This window comes from Nicotiana sylvestris, chromosome 3, assembly GCF_000393655.2.
Source record: "Nicotiana sylvestris chromosome 3, ASM39365v2, whole genome shotgun sequence".
NCBI lineage: Eukaryota > Viridiplantae > Streptophyta > Magnoliopsida > Solanales > Solanaceae > Nicotiana > Nicotiana sylvestris.
In genome coordinates this window covers 195,727,444-195,748,548 of record NC_091059.1, presented here as the reverse complement: position 1 = coordinate 195,748,548, position 21,105 = coordinate 195,727,444, and the positions used below count along the sequence as shown (strand labels likewise).

Sequence of the window (21,105 nt, the reverse complement as noted above, 5' to 3'; positions counted from 1 at the left end):
TGTCTGCACCATGGCCTTTTGTTGCGTTGGGCATAGATGTCATTGGACCAATTGAGCCAGTAGCATCAAATGGGCACAGGTTCATTCTGGTGGCCATCGATTATTTCACCAAGTGGGTCGAGGCTAAAACATTCAAGTCTGTGACCAAGAAAGCGATGGTCGATTTTGTGCACTCAAATATCATTTGCCGGTTTGGGATCCCAAAGGTGATCTTTACAAATAATGGTGCTAATATCAATAGTCATCTGATGAAAGAGGTATGTCAGTAGTTCAAGATTACACATCGCAATTCCACCCCTTACAGCCCCAAGGCGAATGGAACAGTCGAGGCGGCCAACAAGAACATAAAGAAGATACTTCGGAAAATGGTAGAAGGGTCCAAGCAATGGCATGAAAAGCTGCCATTTGCATTGTTGGATTATGACACTATTGTTCATACGTCAGTAAGGGCAACTCCTTATTTGTTGGTATATGGCACTGAGGTGGTGATACCCGCGGAAGTTGAAATCCCGTCCCTTCGGATTGTCGCTGAGGCCGAAATTGATGACGATGAGTGGGTCAAAACTCGCTTGGAACAGTTAAGTTTAATTGATGAGAAGAGATTGGCAGCAGTTTGTCATGGTCAGTTGTATCAACAGAGAATGGCAAGAGCATATAACAAGAAGGTGCGTCCACGGAGGTTTGAAGTGGGTCAGTTAGTATTGAAACGTATCCTTCCTCATCAGGCTGAAGCAAAAGGCAAGTTCGCCCCAAATTGGCAGGGGCTGTTCATCGTGACGAGAGTGTTGTCCAATAATGCTTTGTATTTAACAGATATAGAAGGCAAATGTGTAGAAATAGCCATCAATTCTGATGCGGTCCAAAGATATTATGTATGATCTCTTTGTTTAAATTGTGTTTGTTTGTACTTGGCATGTTTTGAAGATTGGAATGACGAAGGAATTTTGTTCTGCTATCTAAATACTTTATCCCTTGTTACCCCGTTGAGCCTTATTTATTTTCCTTAATCAGTGAATTTTGTTCTTTCGAAATCAGTGGAAAAATTCAGAAATGCGAGAAGAGAGAAAAGAGAAAGAAAACAGTGAAAAAGAAAGGGAAAAAACAAGAAAAAACAACAGAAAAAGAAAGGAAAAGAAAGAGAAAGAAAATCACCACAACAAAGCAATTTATATGACATAAACTACGTTTGACCTGATTCCTTTTAAGGATACGTAGGAAGCCTCACGGTTCAGTCCCATCAAAATAAAAATCCAAAAGTCCCCAAGCAAAGAAACTGGGGCAGAAGTTGTGGCTATGTAAAAGATCTAATTCTAAAAGTTGTAAATTTGAACCCATTCAAGTTGTTTTGAGCCTTCGTGATACCCTTTCTTTTTAACCCTATCTAAAAGCCCACATTACGGTCCAAAGAAAGACCTTCTGATCAGTTTTTGAGAGATGCCAAGTCGAGCAAGTAGAAGTGATTCATATCAGGGGCAACACTCTGGTCCAAGTAGGAAAATGAAAAATGAGAGAGTCTTATTGGTGAAAACCCTCATAGTCACCGTAAGGCAACGAGAGCTGAGAAAAATAAAAAATGAGAGAGTCTTATTGGTGAAAACCCTCACGGGCACCGTAAGACGACGGGAGCTGAGAGAAATAAAAAATGAGAGAGTTTTGTTGGTGAAAACCTTCACGGGCACCTTGAGGCGAAAGTGAGTTGAAAGATGAACAAATGAGAGAGGTCTGTTGGTGAAAACCCTTCAGGGCACCGCAGGTCAAACAAGGTCAAGGTTTTGGCAAAGAAATTAGGTTTCAAAGGTCTCGGGGCACAAAGGACGACAACTGAAAGTTGGTTGGTTGGACAGACTTGGCCGACTAATCCGAAATGCATGTCATGATCAATGGTGCCAGCTGCTCCACTCAGATAAGTCTCTTTTCTTTTTCCCCTTCAGATAGTCTTCCAGTTTTGGATTTTTCTTACCCTTAACTTTCAAAGTCATTGCATTTTATTTCTTTTGGGTTTATTTCTCTAAGATGTTCCAATGTCAGCTTTGTTTAAGCAAATAAGAAGGGATTTCAAAGCTTACTTCCAACATCCAAAGTTGCACAAGGCACAGAATGGTCAAGGCATTGCTAGAGATAGTAGGATGTGGAATAGGATATAAAAGGTCAGTGGAAGTTCCATCGGTGAAACGGTTTAGTAATTTCGTGGGAAATGCAGAGGTTCAAACAGATGGGTCCGAGATGTAATACAACGGTTTGGGTATAGAACACTCGGGTCATCCAAGGTCATGGGGGTTTGAAAGTCAGTCGGGAAGTCAAGCGGTTCTTGTCCAGTTCAGGGGAAGTCAGTCAAAACAAAGCACAACAGCGGGGAGGCCACTTTCAGCAAGAATGCCACAAACTAACTACCACATTTTAAACTGACAAGATTTTTCTTTGATTGAAACAGGGGCAAAAAGTTTTCGATTGTTCGGGGAAACCCTCCGTAGGGGAAAAACAAGAACCAGACAGGTTTGATTTTGATTTTCAGGACCCTCCTGGAAAATGGGACATAGTTTAAAAATCGAAACAATCATAAGTAGCAAAATCTAGCATAAACATACCCCAAGGAATATAAGTTGGCTTCAAAGTTTGCATGTTTGTGATAGTATTCAATTAAGAGTTGTGAGGACCCTCTTGAATAATGGGACCTAGCTTTAAAATTTTCATTGGATAACAAAATTTAGCGTAAGTTCTGGTGTAGGGTAATATAGTTTAGCCGTAAAATAGTCACTCTTGAGATAAAACTTGACTTTCGATTTTTAGGACCCTCCTGGATAATGAGATGTAGCTTTAATACTTTCTTAGATAACAAGATATAGCGAAAGTAATACCTTTAGGAGATATAATTTAAATTTAAAACTGCCGTTTAACTAGGAGCTGTCAGGACCCTCCTAGATAACGAGATCTAGCTTTCAAATTCTTAGTAATATTTGGTAATATGATTCAGTTTAACACTCACATATGTGCCCAGCTACCAAACTGGGGCAGAAAATTTTCTTTGTTTTGTCTATTTTTTGTTGAAATCAGGTACCCACTTGGAGAATAGGGAGAAGCAATTCAAATTCAGCAGCCAGGCGCCCACTTGGAGAGCACGGGAATACATTTCAAGTTTAGCAATCAGGCGCCCACCTAGAAGGCACGGGAATACAATTCAAGTTCAGTAGTCAGGCGCCCACCTGGAGAGCGCGGGAATACAATTCAAGTTCAGCAATCAGGCGCCCACCTGGAGAGCACGGGAATACAATTCAAGTTCAGCAGTCAGGCGCCCACCTAGAGAGTGCGGGAATATAATTCAAGTTCAGCAATTAGGCGCCCACCTGGAGAGCACGGGAATACAATTCAAGTTCAGTAGTCAGGCGCCCACCTGGAGAGCACGGGAATACATTTCAAGTTCAGCAATCAGGCACCCACCTGGAGAGCACATGAATACATTTCAAGTTCAGCAATCAGGCGCCCACCTGGAGAGCGCGGGAATACAATTCAAGTTCAACAATCAAGCACCCACCCGGAGAGCACGAGAATACAATTCAAGTTCAGCAGTCTGGTGCCCACCTGGAGAGCACGGGAATACATTTCAAGTTCAGCAATCAGGCGCCCACCTGGAGAGCACGGGAATGCAATTTAAATTCAGCAATTAGGCGCCCACCTAGAGAGCATGGGAATACATTTCAAGTTTAGTAGTCAGGCGCCCACCTGGAGAGCACGGAAATACAATTCAAGTTCAGCAGTCAGAAGCCCACTGGAGAGCACGGGAATATAATTCAAGTTCAGCAGTCAGGCATCCACCTGGATAAAGGGAAAGTATCTCAAAGTACAATTCGAGTTCAGCAATCAGGCGTCCACCTGGAGAAAAGGGAAAACATCTCATATTATAATTCAAGTCGGCAACAAAGGGATTTCATCGGGAGAATAAAAGTCAACAAAGCAACAAGAACCACAAGAGCAAGTTTGAAGATATAGATAGGATTTCTTGTAATTCATATATCATAGTTTAGTCTAGCTTCTTTTGTTTTGTCATGGTGTAATAAGGGGTTCAGTAAGCAGTAGCAGCAACAACAACAACACTGAAATCACAGCTTCATGGTAGTTCCAGTTACCAAAATTTTCTGAACTACACTAACTTGATTCCTTTTTATCCTAGGATATATAGGCAAACTTGGAAGTAGGGTGGGTCAAATCTTTCAAAAATGCTTCCCACGGAGTATTCAAACGGGCAAAAATCGCTCGTGTACGCTCACTTTATCTTTGCACGAAAACTCTTCGTGTTTCCGAGCAAAGAGGGACAGCTGTGAGCACATGATTTTTTCCCTACATGAATTACTCCCACAAATTCAAGCAAAAATAATTTTTCCATTGTTTGCAATTTTGTGGCATTTTTTTGTCAATTGTTTGCATTTGTCTGTGCACGTTTATTTTATTTAATTAATGAAAAATCCAAAAAATATGTTGCATGTGAATTTAAGATTTAACTTTGCATTTTAAGAATTAATTAATAATTAAGTTATTTTATAAAAAAAGAAAAATCACAAAAATAGTTTAATTTGCACCTTTAATTTTAACTTTGATTTTGAGTAGTTTTTCTTTTAATTTGTTAAATGTGATAATTATCATTTAGATTTAATTAGTATTTTTTTGGTTAATTAGGTTATAGGAATTAATTTAGATTTTAATTTTATTTTGGAAAAAAAGGAAGAAAAAAGAATTTTTGGGAAAATTGAAAAGAAATGAAAATAAAAGAAGAAGAGAGTCCAATTTTGGGTCTTCTTTAATTCTAATTTCTCAAGCCCAATTACCCTTCAATTCCCTGAAGCCCAAAATCACCCACCCCAGCAGCCCAAAATCCAGTCCAAACTGGGTAATGACCAAACGACCTCGTTTGGTCATCTCTAATCCAAGCCGTCTATGTTATCTAAGATAACGATGGGGAAGTGGGGAAGGCTTTAATACTTAACAGTCTGAATCTAGTACCACACCCCCCATCTCTCATCTCCCTCGTTCTCATCTCAGAAATGAACCGAAAAAAAATCTAGAGCCGTCTGAAATTCCCAATGTACTCCACCGGCGACGCCTATCCCAAATGCCATCAAATTAACACCCTAGGACCCTTTCCCTTCCCTCATTCCAAATTCTAACCCCACTTCTCTCGAATCTCTCCCGAATCCTTCGAATCTTAGATCAAAGAGATGAACCCTAATTCCCAAAGGCTACCGATTCAGGTATGTTTTGAAGTTTTGGGGCTGACTTGTTATTCGTGTGTTCTTATTAAGAACACATGATTAATGTCATAGTTGGCCAGAAAATTCAAGAAGCCAAGGGTTCAGACTCTTTTCCTCAAATCGCTCTTATTTAGTAGGTATTTTTCTATTCTTCTCTTTGATTTTATCTAGCTTTCATTTTCCTTTTTCTATTTTTCTGCTTCTTCTCGTTTTCTCTACCCCTCTGTTATTTTTGTTTTCCCGAATTGCTTTCTCATGCATGTTAATTTTAGGTTAGTGTTTTAACTGGTTCTTGGTTTGTTAATTGGTTTAATCTAGATTCGTTAGTTTAGTCAATTAGTTATTGAGTCGTTTTAGTTTGTTTGATCTGTTAAACCATTTCAGAGTTTGCAAATTTTTTAACTGAGTATATTGTTTGGAAGTTGGGCTGCCTCTGATTCAATTGATAAAGAGCAGCCTGTTCATATTGCATTGGGCCATTGGGTCAGCTTGACCCAGGTAAATAGTTGGGGGTAATTTCAGGGGTTGTGGGGGGTAGTTTAGGAATTTGGTTTGAGGAATCTTTGTTGTAACAGAAAATAGAAGCTTTTCAGAAGCTGGCTGGGGGACTGAAGTGAATTAGGTCTTTTGAATTGGGGATTTTTGAGCAAAACACAAAATTGGCTAAGGTTTTCTAAGCAAAAACAAAAATTTGAAAAAGGCATAAGAGGAAATATTGATTATCTGGTGCTTCCCTAGGTTTCTTGCCTATAAAGGCATCTTTTCCTTGCCATTCAAGGTAGAATTTCCAGAGATAGAAAAATACAGAAAAAGTAAACGGCTAAAGCTTTACTGTTCCATTGAAATTTCTTCTTCTCTTTGTGATTTCTGAAGTTTTCAACCCCTGAAACATTTTCTAATTCATATGGGGGCTGAAAGGGTTTGATTTTGGTTGGTTTAAGAGTTTGACCTAAAGTTCTGGCTGATTTTTATTATTATTGCACATTATTTTCTGGAATTGAGGTGGTTTTTGCTGGGAATCACTGTGCTATTCCTTTTTCCTGCTAATTTCTGCTGTCTTTGCTCAGCTGTAGTTACTGCTTCTTCACCTTTGTTTCCTCTGTCAATTTTCGGGTATTTCCTCATACCATTGTTAACAAATGAGGTGCTACAAATTAGAACCATACTGAATCTGTGTACAGAGTTAAGAAATTGAGTTGGAATTTGAACAAAAGCATTGGTTAATGTTGAACTTCTATTAGCTCCTGCTCTTTTATGTCTTTAATTTCCCCTGTTCTGAAATAATTCAGTATTTTTCTTTCAAATATGTTAGTCTATTTATTCATGCTCAATGGTTTAGGGTTGTTTGGTCATTTGGAATGAATGCTTGGATTCTTGGCTCTGTAATTGTAAATGGAAGCTCATGTGTGAATGGACTGTTAAACATGTTGTAGATTGCTTGAGTATGCCATTTGGTTTTCTGTAGCTCGAAATTAGGGGTTGTTATGATGAAGCATTGTCTATTCTGCAATTTGGATTTGCATTGTTATACTTAATTAGAAGTACCATTTAAACGGTCTGTATAAGTTTGAATTCCTTGTGTTTATTTGTGAAAGTTAGCTCAGAAATTAAAGCGCAAGTATGATCCGTTCCGATGTTAAAGTTGAGAGTCATGCTAAAATATGTGAAGACTGATTTTGAAATTGTTAATTGGATAATTGGTTGAATTAGAAATCATGTAAGTGGCTGGGGTCTGACCGTTTTAAAAATAAAAACAAAAGTTTCTTTTTTTGTTAAATCAATCTCAATGTTTCCAGTGTGGTATCAGTTGATGAATATTCAGAGTTGGCGTAATAATGGGGAACCTAACTTCTATGTGAGTTGATATGGACTCACAAGGATTCGATCCTAAGTCTCTGTTTTTCCGTTGCAATGTTTACGAATTGGGCCTGCTATCGAGGATTGGCCCAAATCATTTTTGAAATCAATGGTTCATTTGTCACCGCAAGTTCTTGGGTTCAGGTTCTAAAAGAAATGAACCCTTTGTTTACTTATTCCGTTTTCTGGGTTTAAGCTTTAACACAAATCACCCTTTTGAATTCAATTAGGCTTTATCTTTAATTAAGCTAGACTGTCACAAAGTAGATTGGAGGTGCGCCGTATTAGACAATAAAATAGTTTATGGCCCTCCTAAATCTAGTTTGAATACCCTTTAAAATTAGAATTGAGGTGCGCCATGCCAAACAAAAATGACAATTGCGTGACCCTCGCTTAATTATTTCTTTTAAAATTTTTAGAACTCGAGGCGCGTCGTTTAGCGAATTTTTCATGGCCCTCGTAAAGTTAAAAACGCGTAGTTGCTTTAGGCGCGTTATTTTAACAATTTACATTCCTAAACTTGGGTGTGCATTTCATGTGACCCAAATCCAAACCTTAATAACGTTGAACAAAAATGTATTTCGGATTGCGGGTGCATTTCATGTGGCGCGGTCCAAAGACATGTTTTAGACGACGTTAAAATCTTCCTTAAAATAAATAAAAGCGGTTTTAAAGTAAAAATGCACAATAGGTTTAAAACATGTAATAAATCGGATAATAGGCCAATTATAACAGTTGAGCGACCGTACTAGAACCACAGAGTTCGGGAATGCCTAACACCTTCTCCCGGGTTAACAGAATTCTTTACCCGGATTTCTATGTTCGCGGACTGTAATACGGAGTCAATCTTTTCCTCGATTCGGGATTTGAACTAGTGATTTGGGACACCATAAAATAATCCCAAGTGGCGACTCTGAATTTAATAAATAAATAATCCTGTTTCGATTGTCACTTTAAGTTGGAAAAAACTCCCTTATATATAACCTTCTAGGGGTGTAGAAAAAAGGATGTGTGACACTATCCCCTCCAACTTAAGGGGGGGTGTTGGAGTCGATGAAGATGAAATGATCTGATTAACAGATCTGAATTAGCACACATATGAGGCCACTCGGTTTTGGGCCTTGGGCCTAATTTTGGGTCATCAATGCTCAAAGAATTAGGCCTGCTTACCCCTAGCCCACTTATGGGTTTGCCCTGTCCATCACTATTAGGAACATAGTGCATAGCACATGTTACTCTATATTTTACTTATTTTCCCCGTACTTTTGTATTTTAATTATTTGCTCTATCCTTGTATTTATTTTATGTACAACTTTATGCTAGCTAATAGGACATTGCCACTTGGCAATATAGTACGTAGCCCTAGAAACATTCCTTCTGTATATAATCTTAGGCTTGTACACTTAATACAGCATATTATTCAAAATACAAAAGAAGGAAATCTTCAAATCATTTTCTCATTCTTTCACACCCAAAAAGAAACGGAACACTAAATTCTCTCTTCAGTGTCTTCCCAAATTCCAGAACGTTTATCAATATTTCCTAGAAACAAACAGACGGGTAAAATGACAGCACAAATGCCTAATGGAAAAATTGTAATCAAATTTGACATCATTCTCCATTTTAGTCCTTAGCATTGCATCCAGGAATGTGTAATCAGTTTCATGAAAACAAGAAATGTTCTTGCTGTCTTGCATATAGAGATTTGCAAGGTCGCATTGCAAACTCTTGGTCGATGTTCTAATTATTGGAAATACAGCTCTGCACTTCACGGTCCAGACACTTGAGGAATATTCATCACTTGAATCAGTCAATGTTCCTTTCTTTTCATAGGAACTAAAATAGCAGTAACGAAAATAAGAAACTACAAAGCTGCAAACTAGAGGGACGGTGTGTTTGCAGCAAAGCAAAAGCTTTTCTACCCCCAAAAATGGATTCCTGAAGCAGGCAATATCCAGGGACCAATGTACAGTTTACAGCCGAAAACTTCTTAGGTTTCCTCAGAAGAAATGTGTACAAGGATTTACAGAAAATACTGGTCGTAATACTGCTCCTATAGTAGATGGATGTTGATCTGCCACATGTCCGGAAACTTGCTTCTGTTCCGATTGGCAACAATTGAATAATATACATCTGCAGCATAAGTAGCTAAGCTACTCTATGAGAATGAGTGTCAAGTGGTGTCAACCTACACATATGGGGATGCTGAACTACCACTAAAACTGAACTCTTTAAGCTTCCTTTCTTGGATGAAGTTGGCTGCAAGATCGAATTTGATTTAGTACAGAATACTGATATCAAATATAACCAGCTGAAACAAAATAATGCGACAAATATCAAGAACCATTCTGCCAAGAAATATATATGAAGGAATTGACTTGTTGAAATTGAAGAAACTCAAATCAAGTTCTAACTGGGAGTCAATTAATAACATTAGTACAAAGAAGTTCTGGAGCCTGATGTGGGGTAGGGGAAACTTGAGAACAATTCTAGCCTGCAGGCAAATGAATACTCACCACCCCTATGTGCCATCCATGACTACTAAAGTCTTTAAAAGTAGTTGCATCCATTTCCTGCAGTAGCACAACTAAAGATCAGAGATTTGGGGAATCATATAGCTGTATGCGTGTAAGTAGATACTATGAGATATACACCTTAACCCAGCAACTAGACAAACCAAATGTCTATGTTGAAGTCTCATTAACTCATGTCCCGAGTTACTTAAAGTTAAATAGCAAAACACGAAGCTATGGAAACTACAGAAAGAAGGCTGCACACGAGACATTCCAAATAAAAATTTGCACTGAAAATGAAAAGAGGAACTGGGCAACAGTCATTTATTCTATATGCAGTTACTCCTTGCTGGAGGTAGTCAGCAGGTGTATGTTCGGGCATAAGGATCTGGCTAAGGTCTTGCAAATATGTGGGAGAAGGGGCGAGGAATCAGGAAAGAGAAAGGAGCATTGAGAAATCATTATGTTCTGATCAAGTTTCTCATTTATGCTTTTCTTAAAATTTATTATCTCCATCAAACAAGGAGATCATGATCTTCTCATTCCATTTCCGTTTTCCTTGCTAATATCAAACCTCAGACAAAAGATAGACAATATTCATCAAGATCAGTCAACTCTAAGAAGGCAATTAGAATCTGGTATCATGGGAGACTTACAATGCTATAGATGGGAGGCACCATTCTCTCTCCAATAGACTTTATTACAGGCATAACAGAAAAGCGTGGTGCCAAGTCTTTTGACCTGAAGGTCCACCTGAGATATACAAAAGTTTAATGTATTCTCTCAGGATACAAGTTGAGAAGGCAGCCCTCCTACTAAAATAACCAGAAAATTGGCTCAAATTTTCACTTACCCAATGTAAGAGATTATAGAGAACTGCGCCCATTCTCGAACCAACAATCGGAGCCAGTAGTTATGTATTGAATTGTCCACATTTATCAGAATCTGGCAATTAAGATACCTGATTATTACAAGTTTTTAGAGAAGAAAGTGACTACTAGAACATTAAAGGTGGGTGTTCATACCGCCAGTTCTGCCACTGCCATCATAAGCATTGCATTTTGAAATTTTCTGTACAATCACACAGATAAAAAATTAAAGCTCAATAATTCATGAAACACTGAATCCAGCAATGTAGAGGACCATATGAAACTTAGTGAATATTGCATACTTGAGCATTATGTACTTTGTGTAGATTGCTTCATGCATTGCAGAGATTTCCTCATCTTCTATAAAGGTCAATTGTTCTTGCAGAACTACTAAGTTCTGTGATATGTGGTTGAATATTACATAAAATGAAATGAAATAGCTAAGTGTGAGAAGTACCTGTATTATACACAGTTATGGAACATTAATATCAGGTGTAAACAATAACGAAAAGAAAAAAAAAAACAATAATTCAGTAGGCAATGCCGCACACTCTTTCAAGTGGTAACAACCTAGTGGACTCACAGAAAAATAGGGTACAGAAGCTCTGTAGCCGACAAGAGTCAAGTAGAAAATAGATCCGAGAGCAGCTGTCATGCGGCGCTCTTGTATTGAAAGACGCTCACACGTGATGCAGTATCCATAAGAAATGAGCAGGAATGAAACAAAAGTTACTGTTTGGAAGAGAACTCCGGTAACATAGACACCAAATGATATCCACAGAGAGCATACGTGATTATAAAAGCATGAATACCTGCAAGACAACATCAAATAGAAGAACAATAAGAAAAAGGAAAAAAAAAAAAGAACATCTGATGAGCAAGTTTAACTTCAGAATGAATATATATATATATACACGTCTTCTTGAGCCGGGGTCTTTCGGAAATAGCCTTTCTAGCCCCTCGAGATAGGAGTAAAGTCTGCGTACATACTAATCCTCCCCGACCCCACTAGTGGGATTTCATTGGGTTGTTGTTGTTATTGTTGTGTATATATATACACAGCTGTTTTATTCATGAAATAGCTAGAGAATATAAACTAAGGTGTTAAATCTAAAAACTTTTAATATGTTAGGAAATTCTACCATACTGCTCTTAAGAGACCTTAGCAGGCCATTATTAAGTAGTTAAAATGCAGATTAAGTAGTTAAAATGCATTTCCTAATAGCAGACATCGGATTGAATACTTGTTTCATAAATTTGCATCAAACTGTCAAATTTGGCGAAAGGCTTTATTTATCCCAAATATTAGAAAAATGGCAAAAAGGCCTTACCAGAAGAGGAAAGATAGGGTAAGTTGCAGAGTTTTGATCAGTGGAACAGAAGCCAGCGTCCATTGCAATCTGTTCGTCTGTTCTAGTGCACATAAACAACAAGATTATAGAAACAAATTCCATAGCTCGAAACTAAAAGATAACTAAAACTGTTAAATTTTTGCACCAAAAAAAAAAAAAAAAAAAAAAGGAGCATAACTCAGAGAAATTGATTAACGACGTTAAATTAAACCTCGGCAAATCATATACGCAACACATCCTTTCGAGGAGCTTAATAATATAAAGAACGAACAAATTCATGACTGACGAAATACTGTACTCAACGAATATTGTAACACCAAAAATTAAGCTGCCACAAGCATAAGAAACTAATTCAAGTGAGACTGGAAAGAAAGAAAAGGAAATTGACCTGAAAATGGCGGTTTTTGCAAGTGTTGAAAGTCCAGGAACAGACGGAGACGAACCAAATTAACGTCAAAATGAAATAAAGAGGAGGAAGCGTCCGGTACTCTTGCTCTATTTTGCTGCTGGAATCATGTAAATTTTCCATAATTCCCCTTCTTCCAAACACTCACCTTCATTCTCAACGCCAGGCCATTGCCCTTTTTATTTATACCCACGCACCGCGCACCTTCTCCTTTTTTGCTTTTCCTCCTTTGCCCTTTTCTTTTTGTTGTTTTTCTTCTTCCTATATTTTTTCCCCTCTTTTTGCCTTTTGGTTTCGAATTTCCAACCACCAGAATTAAGTCAAATAGCCCCTTAAATTAAAAATAGCCTGTTGAAATATAATATATGCATAAATTATATATTATATATATATAACTATGTATAAATTTATATATATGACTAGAAAAAATAAACAATAAATATCACCGACTATTAACTACTACTACTATTTTAGGTTAAAATTAATTTCTTGCTTATTTTTATTATCTTTTTCCTATTCCACTCTTCTAGTCCCTCCTTCGACACGAATAAATTGTTGGAATCTTTACCGAAAATGCTTATCATATTCATTGTTCACTTTTTTCTAATTATATACATAGATAAGATCATATATATATATATATATATATATATATATATATATATATATGTTTACCTCGAAAGTAACAATTAAACTTGATTTGTGGTTATAAAAATATGTGATTAGCTCAATATCAATTAATAATTAAGAAGTATAAAATATAAATAAACGAAATGAGTGAATCAAACCAGTGTTACTTAAGTAATATCGACCTCGAGCACAGTGACCTCTAGATGGGTTAAGAGCAGTAAGGTAAGACCAATAAAGCAAGAACATTAAAGCTAAAGGACAATTCTGATGAACAATGAGCGAGAAAGTAGAATAGTATATTTTTTTCCAATGATTAGATCATCTTACAAATGATTGAGGTCCCCTTTGTATAATAGGGGAAATCCTACGTAAGGTACATTTCCAGTTACAGTAAAGAATCTTATTGGGACAGATGTATAACCGCCTAGTATGGATTTATATTAATTCGTACAAATCTATTCCAGCATTTACGTCATTATCTTGGGGACGTGGCGGGAATCTTGTCCTTCTGTAACAAACTCATAACGGCACTGTCTCGGAGTCAGTCGTACTTGGCTCCGATGTTCCTCGAGCACTTAGGTCTTCGAGCCTTTTATTCTGCCTTCGAGCTCGAGCTTGGTCTATATCGAACTTTTGTCCTCGATGCAACTTCTCGAGCCTACAAAATCAGAGGCATATGATTTTGACCGTATACAATATATATAATACATAAATTATACATATTATATATATATATATATATATATATATATATATATATATATATATATATATATATATATATATATATAAAAGGAAAGATGGGTTTTTATTAATATGCACATACAATAGGATTTTGGTATATAAATCAGTCTTGTAATTGGTTTGCTATTGATTCACTTTTATTTATTTCTTAAATCGTATAACTTAGTGTTCAATGCGGAAATAAGTGATTTTAAAGGTTATTTGATATAATTAAGAACATTGATTTTATTTTGACAAAATAAAAACTATAGTGTACATACCTATATCTTTTCAAAATATTATCGAACGTGATTAACAATCAAAGCGCATTTAACAAGTCACTTAATCTTTACTTAATTGGATATGGTATATAGTTATTAATATCAAGTTATAGTTACTTAACTTGGGGTTCAAGGACTAATGCACATGTCCATTTGATCAAAGAAGTTCGGAATGTAAGATTCCGTGGAAACGACTAATAGTTCGTTTGGCCAAGCTTCTAAAATTAATTTATTTTAAGAAGTGCTTTTCTTAAAAGTATTTTTTGGTGAGAAGTAGTTTGTGTTTGGCTAATTAATTTAAAAGGCACTTTTGAGCAATAATTAGTGTTTGGCCAAGCTTTTAAAAACTGCTTCTAAGTGTATTTTTCTCAGAAGTGCTTCTGCTTTTGACAAAAAATAAAAAAACTTGGCCAAACTGGCTATAAAACTGAACTTGAGTATTATCGCTCTTAGGGGTGGTTTAGTAAGATTTATAAGAATAATGCAGAATAAGGTGTATTAGTAATGCATGTGTTAGTAATGCAAGCATTAGTTGTGCATATATTATTTCTTATCCATTGTTTGGTGTGGTGTATTAAAATTATAATGCATTGCATAATTTTTAAGAAAAATAGTTGTTTACAAAAATATCCTCCATATTATCTAGCTTTAAAGGACTTTAAGGATAATTTTGTCTTTAAACATACTAATGCATGCATTAATAGCCTTGGTATTACTAATGCCATGGTTTTCTATGCATAGGATAATACCAAGTATGATGAGTTATACACATGTTAAAAAAATGTACCAAGCAAGGTATTAGTAATGCATAGAGCTAATGCTTGCATTATTTTTTCTAATATCCCTTACCAAACGACCCCTTATAGAGTAGTAGAGTTGGTATTCATGAGTATTAATTACATGTTTTACTAGTATTACAATTTACAATGTATTATAAGACGTGATATTGAATACTAGTACTTAATATAGAAGTGAGTAGTTATAACTTATATGGAATCTATATCTGACTACGTACTAGAGATTGATTTATTCAAGTCATAGTTCAATATGGCGTGTTAAATTAACCACTGCCCATTGGTGATCTCTTCTAATTAATTTTAACAAATTTCTTTTGGCCAAAATTTAGAGTTTATGGGTTCTAAATTTGCCACATAATTCATAGTTTATTTTAGTTATTGCGTTCACAATTAAATATTTATACATATTTAATGATTTTTCTAGTACAAATTCAGTGTTTAAGCAAAAATGACTAGGTTCGCCCGAACCCACATCGAATGCGCTAGCTCCGCCTCTAAACTTGACAGTTTTATGACTTATACTTCTCCAAATCCATATTAACTGTCTTTATATACCTCTTAAAAAGGCATGTAATAGCCTTAGTATTTGTCTAAACTTATCTTTTATCTCTTTTTAAATGTCACTTAATTAACAATCTACTAATTGAAATAACAGATAAATTAACTTGAAAATAAATTAAAACACAATTTCTAAAATATCAAATATTATAAGATAAATGCTCCTAAATTATAATATTTGGGATGCAATATCTTTTTTTAATGTTGGTCAAAATATGCAAAACCCATGAGCTACATAATAAGTTAGAGAAAATGGGTGGAATAAAGTTGTTGAAAGTGCATAATGATGTTGTGATACAACAAAACCATCTCTCCCCTTGCAGACGTGCTTAGCTGCAATAACTTCGTGCTGTTATCTAACTGAACCATTCAAATAGAATATGTGACACGAATTCATAAGACCCAACAAAATAAAATATTGATCAACAACTATAACCATGTCTAATACTTTCCCATATTTAAACATCTATATTTATTTAAAGCTTATTAAAATTATTTAAAATTAAAGTCCCTTCGAGGATGGCCTAGTTGGTTTGGGCGGTCTTCCATACAGATGACCTGGGATCGATCCCCCTCAATGCATTCTGGATCGAGCGTGTCGCACAGGGCTTGCCTAGTGTGGTTTACATCCCCTGTGTGGCTTGCAAGCTATACATAGTGGGAGAGTTTACCCAGTGCACACAGAATGCTCACCATAGAGTGCTCACCCGAATGACAGAGGCTATGACAGAGACTGTAATGGCTGCGGGTTTTCCTGGGTTCCAAAAAAAATTAAAATTTTGTCACTGAATTTTGAAAAAATGAACAATATGGAGAATTTAGGGAATAAGGATAAGGAGGAAGATATCAATTTGATGAACAACTTTGCAAACTTTTGGGCAAATTAAGGGGCGACTGATGGCTGATCTTTGAAATCATTCAAAGTAAATCCCTCAGATTTAATTTAATGTTTTACTTACGTATTTGCGCATAATTATCTCAACTATATTAGTTGAACAAACTCACTTGCAAAATTCAGTTTCTTTCATCCCACTCCATTAACACATGCCCATTTCTCAGGTAAATGATAAACCAGAATTAATTAAAATTATAAAAAAAATCCACTGCCTTTAACTAAAATAATGTTGCATGATATTGGTCCTATAATAAGAAAAGTATGTCAAATTCAGAATAATTCATCCATTCACTTGATTATTCTCCCTCGAAAGTCTAAACTAATTCTCAATGACCCCTTTCTAAATTTGAAAACAATTTAACTTAAACTTACAATTCTACCCTTAATGAGAAGCTTTTATAACCATACAAATACTATGGGCCCCTTTTTGACTTGTTTAGGACCACAAATTCCAAAAGTCTTCATTTTTTCTTAAACTCCGTGCTCAGTCAAACAAATTCACATAAATTGAAACGGAAGGAGTAAAACAGTTAGGTTTTCTTATTATATTGGACCTTTTTTCTGTTAAATAAAAGTAATTCTTGTCCAAAAATTATTAGCTTAAATTTAAGTAACTCCAATGCCTTTTGGGATCATAAAACAGTATACTTTCTCCGTTCACTTTTACTTTTACTTTTACTGGATTTTTACTTGTCTAGTATTCTAAACATAGATTTTCTTTTTTGGTCGAAAGAAAAATTTATTTCAACCAGTTTTTCAATTTACATCACCTGTACTTTTGACTCTAGTATCAGGTCTCATGACTGAAACCAATAAACAAAAATCTATACAACCAAGGCTGTTTACTAAGATCCATAACGCTCATGGGTCTTTTTCCTATCCTAGTTGCTATGAATTACAATTAGGATAACTATTTAGTGTACTCAATATTGGTGTCCATTTACATTTCTTCTGTCCTGTTATGTGCACCTGCATGACAATGTCTTTTGCTCTATCTTTGACCTCTCTTCTCTGGTTTTGAAATCTTCTTTCATTTCGCTCCATCCAGATGTAATATACTACTGCTGCAAACACCACTCCTAGCAAAGTTTTCCTTGGATTTCTGTTGTTTACATTGGTAGTTAACCACTGCACCTCATCTTCCCAGTTTTCAACCTTTCTCTGGTAGCTTAACCATTCTAGTATTCCTGTCCATAAGCTCTGTGAATATGGACACTCGAAATACAAGTGATCATGTGTCTCTTCTATGCCACCTCCACACAGTACACAAGAGTGCGTCACCTGAATTCCCCATTTTGCTAGTCTGTCAACTATGGCCAGCCTTCTTTGTATTGCCATTCATAAAATGAATTGCTGCTTTGGTAGTATTCCAGTCAACATGACTAGTGCTTTCCAGTGGACTTTGGGGTACCTTGGAGTAGCATGAAGATAAGCCTTCTGAATGTTGAATCTCTCATTTTGAATAAAGGATTCAATTGTTGGTATGTCATTAGCCCGCCATTCTCTTGCTGTAAACATTTTCTTTACTAGCCAACTAGCCTGCTTTGGGACCTCCATTGTATTGATGTCATTCTACTTTATATAGTGGCAGTGTATCCATCTAATCCAAAACTTGTCTTTCTTTGCCATTATAGCCCAGAGGAGTTTAGTCAAAGCAGCTTTGTTTCATCTCTCATAGTTGATGATGTTTAGATCCCCAGCAGCTTTTGGCTTGCACAATGTTTCCCATGCTATAAGAGCTCTGTGAGTATTTTCATGACTACCAGTCCACAAATAGTTCCTGCATATACCATTAACAAGTTTAATAACTTTCTTTGGAATAAGGAATACTTGAGCCCAGTAGGTCTGCATTTCAAACAAGACACTCTTAATGAGTTGTAGTCTTCCAGCATAGGACAAGAACTTTGATGTCCAGCTTCTTATCCTCTCCACAATCTTCTCAACTAATGGCATGCACTGGTGGATAGTAATTTTCCTTGAGGACAAAGGGACTCCCAAGTATTTGAATGGGATGCTGCCTGCTGATAGCTGAAGTTCTGTTAACATTCTGTCTTTGAATTCCATAGGCACACCTGCTATATATAATGAGCTCTTTTCCAAGTTTGCTTGTAAACCTGAGACCTTGGAGAAGTGATCAAAAACTCCCATCATTAACTTCATTGATACCTCATCTGCTCTACAACACATCAGTAAGTCATCCGCAAAGCAGATGTGTATGACTTGCAGTCTAGCACATTTAGGATGAAAGTTAAAGTCTGAGTTCTGAGTCAGTATCTTCAGAGATCTGTTTAGGTACTCCATTGCTAATACAAACAAGTATGGGGACATAGGGTCCCCCTGCCTTAGCCCTTTTCTTACTACAAATTTATCAGTTAGTCCACCATTCAGTAGTAGAGTATAGCTGACTGTAGATACACATTCCATGATTAGTGCTACCATATTGTATGGTATCCCAAACTCAAGCAGTACTGCTTTCAAAAAACTCCATTCAACCGAATCATATGCTTTTCTGATGTCTACTTTGATAATACATCTTGGAGAGACTGCTTTTTGAGAGTACCCTTTAATCAATTCATGAGCCATTATGACATTGTCAATAATATTTCTCCCTTCTATGAAGGTAGACTGAGAAGGTCCAACCAATAGATCCATAACTAGTTTAAGCTTATTTGCCAGTATCTTAGCAATAATCTTGTACATTGTTGAGCAACAGGCAATAGTCCTAAACTCCTTCACATAGCTAGGATTTTTCACCTTCGGAATCAATGTAATAGTTGTGCAGTTAATTTCTTTCAATAGTCTACCAGTTTGAAAGAATTGTTGTACTGCTTCTATGACCTCCTTTCCAATGATTGGCCAGTATTCCTTAAAGAACTCGGCAGGGTATCCATCCATACCTGGTGCCTTGTCATTAGGCAGATTCTTCACAATTTGACAGATCTCCTTTATTGTTACTACTTGTAACAGTTGTTGCTGCTGATTCAGTATTAGACAAGGACCATTTCTTGCTATATTGACATCAATCCCTTGTAGTTCATCCGTTGTTGTCCCAAATAATTGTTGAAAGAACTGGATGAATTCTCTCTGAATGTGTTTTGGCTCAGTGATCTTCATCTGTTGTTCAGTATAGATGCAACTCACTTTATTTCTTGCTTGTCTGGCCCTCATATAAGCATGGAAATATTTGGTGTACAATCTCCCAGTTGGATACATGTAGCTCTTGACTTCTGCCTCATAATTTTCTCCTGTATTGTTTCCCATTTCTCTATGCTTTTTAAGGTCATTCTTTCTTCTTCTATCAGCAGCTTGTTGAGGTAGTCATCATTGAGCTTCCCTTGTATCTCCTTCAATGTTTCTCTAAATTGTACCAGCTTTTGATCAACCAAGGAATGTTCCTGTTGAATATACCTTGTTTGTTGCTCAATAAGCTTTAGCTTTTTCCATACAGAATACATTGCATATCCTTGAATCTTTTGACTCCAAGTGTTCTGGACTACTTCCTTGTACTCTATTTGTTGCATCACTGAAGTTAGTAACCTATAAGGCCTTTTCACTGTCACACCTCCTTTTTACATACCCGCGAGGGTACAAGGGAGTTTTTTCCAATTAAAGGACAATCGAAACGGGATTCGTTTATTTATTTCAGAGTCGCCACTTGGGAGATTTAGGGTGTCCCAAGTCACCAATTTTAATCCCGAATCGAGGAAAAGAATGACTCCATATTACAGTCTGCGCACCAGAAATCCGGATAAGGAATTCTGTTAACCCGGGAGAAGGTGTTAGGCATTCCCGAGTTCCGTGGTTCTAGCACGGTCGCTCAACTGTTATATTCGGCTTGATTATCTGATTTTATACAAATATGAACTTATGTGCAAAATTTTATCTTTTTACCGCTTTCTTACTTATTGTTATTATTTTACGAGAATTGCAACGTCGTGGAAACATATCTCGAACCACGTTACATCAATGCACCCGTAGTTGTTTGGCATATCTCGACTCGGTTGAGATTTGGATTTGGGTCACATAAATGTGCACCCGAGTTAAGGAAAATAAATTATTAAAGGCGCGCCTAAAGCAACTAGCGTCTTGTTATTTTGGGGAAGGCCGTAAAATTCGCTAAACGGCCTGTCCTCGAATTCTAAGTATTTTAATATATACATTTAGAGGGCCCCGCAGCTTGTGCATTTTTTGTTTGTCGAGGCTCGTCTCATTCATTATTAAAAAGAATTTGCAATGTCATGGAAATACATCTCAGACCACGTCACAATCAATGTACCCGTGATTAGAGACACATTTCGATTTCGTTGAGATTTGGATTTGGGTCACATAAATGTGCACCCGAGTTTAAGGAGATAACATTATTAAATACGCGCCTAAAGCGACTAGCGCAGGGTTATTTTGAGAAAAGGCCGTGAAGTTCGCTAAGCGGCCGATCCCGAGTTCTAAGTAATTAACACATACATTTGTGAGGGCCCCGCAATCTATACATTTTACTAGGCGAGGCTCATCTCATTTATTTTAAATGGACAAATCCTAAAGCGACTACATCTTTTCTATTAAAATTAGTCTCTAAAATAAATAAAGAAAATCCTAATTAATTACGAGCTTTTTTTTTTTATTTAAGAAAGCATGGCATACTAATTGCTATATTAATACAAATATTGATGAACAAGAATTTTACTAAAAAAATTCGAAATTATAAATAAAATAAAAATTTGACAACTAATATTCAAAAGAATCAAATATAGTTAGATTGAAGCTCGCATTGTTATATATAAAAAAAAACTATTGGAATTAATTATTCACAACCATTTGAAACTGGATTTAACCATAATTACTAAAGCTTAATAGAAAGTTTATTAGACTTAAACGTTCTTCTAATTTTGTTTGAACTCAAATCATGCCTTAATACCTAATTCACGAAATTTAGTTCAAATTCATGCCTTAGCTAAATTTAAGTACTTGTTCACAATTAACCTACTGT

General features: G+C 36.3%; 2 protein-coding genes across 2 annotated transcripts; both read right to left on the bottom strand.

The window, feature by feature from the left end:
* Positions 1–8,456: 8,456 nt before the first annotated feature.
* LOC104249382 (uncharacterized) lies at positions 8,457–12,415 on the bottom strand. The gene is made up of 9 exons (XM_009805799.2): positions 12,220–12,415; positions 11,811–11,887; positions 11,063–11,291; positions 10,782–10,936; positions 10,636–10,681; positions 10,464–10,555; positions 10,267–10,363; positions 9,614–9,670; positions 8,457–9,356 (listed from the first exon to the last, which is right to left on the bottom strand). The coding sequence occupies exons 1-9, from the start codon at positions 12,358–12,360 to the stop codon at positions 9,246–9,248; spliced, it is 1,005 nt and encodes a 334-aa protein (XP_009804101.1). The 5' UTR covers positions 12,361–12,415; the 3' UTR covers positions 8,457–9,245.
* Positions 12,416–17,009: 4,594 nt separating this feature from the next.
* Positions 17,010–17,459, bottom strand: LOC138888538 (uncharacterized). Its single transcript, XM_070170416.1, has one exon. It carries the CDS (start codon positions 17,457–17,459, stop codon positions 17,010–17,012), a length of 450 nt encoding a protein of 149 aa, XP_070026517.1.
* Positions 17,460–21,105: the final 3,646 nt, after the last annotated feature.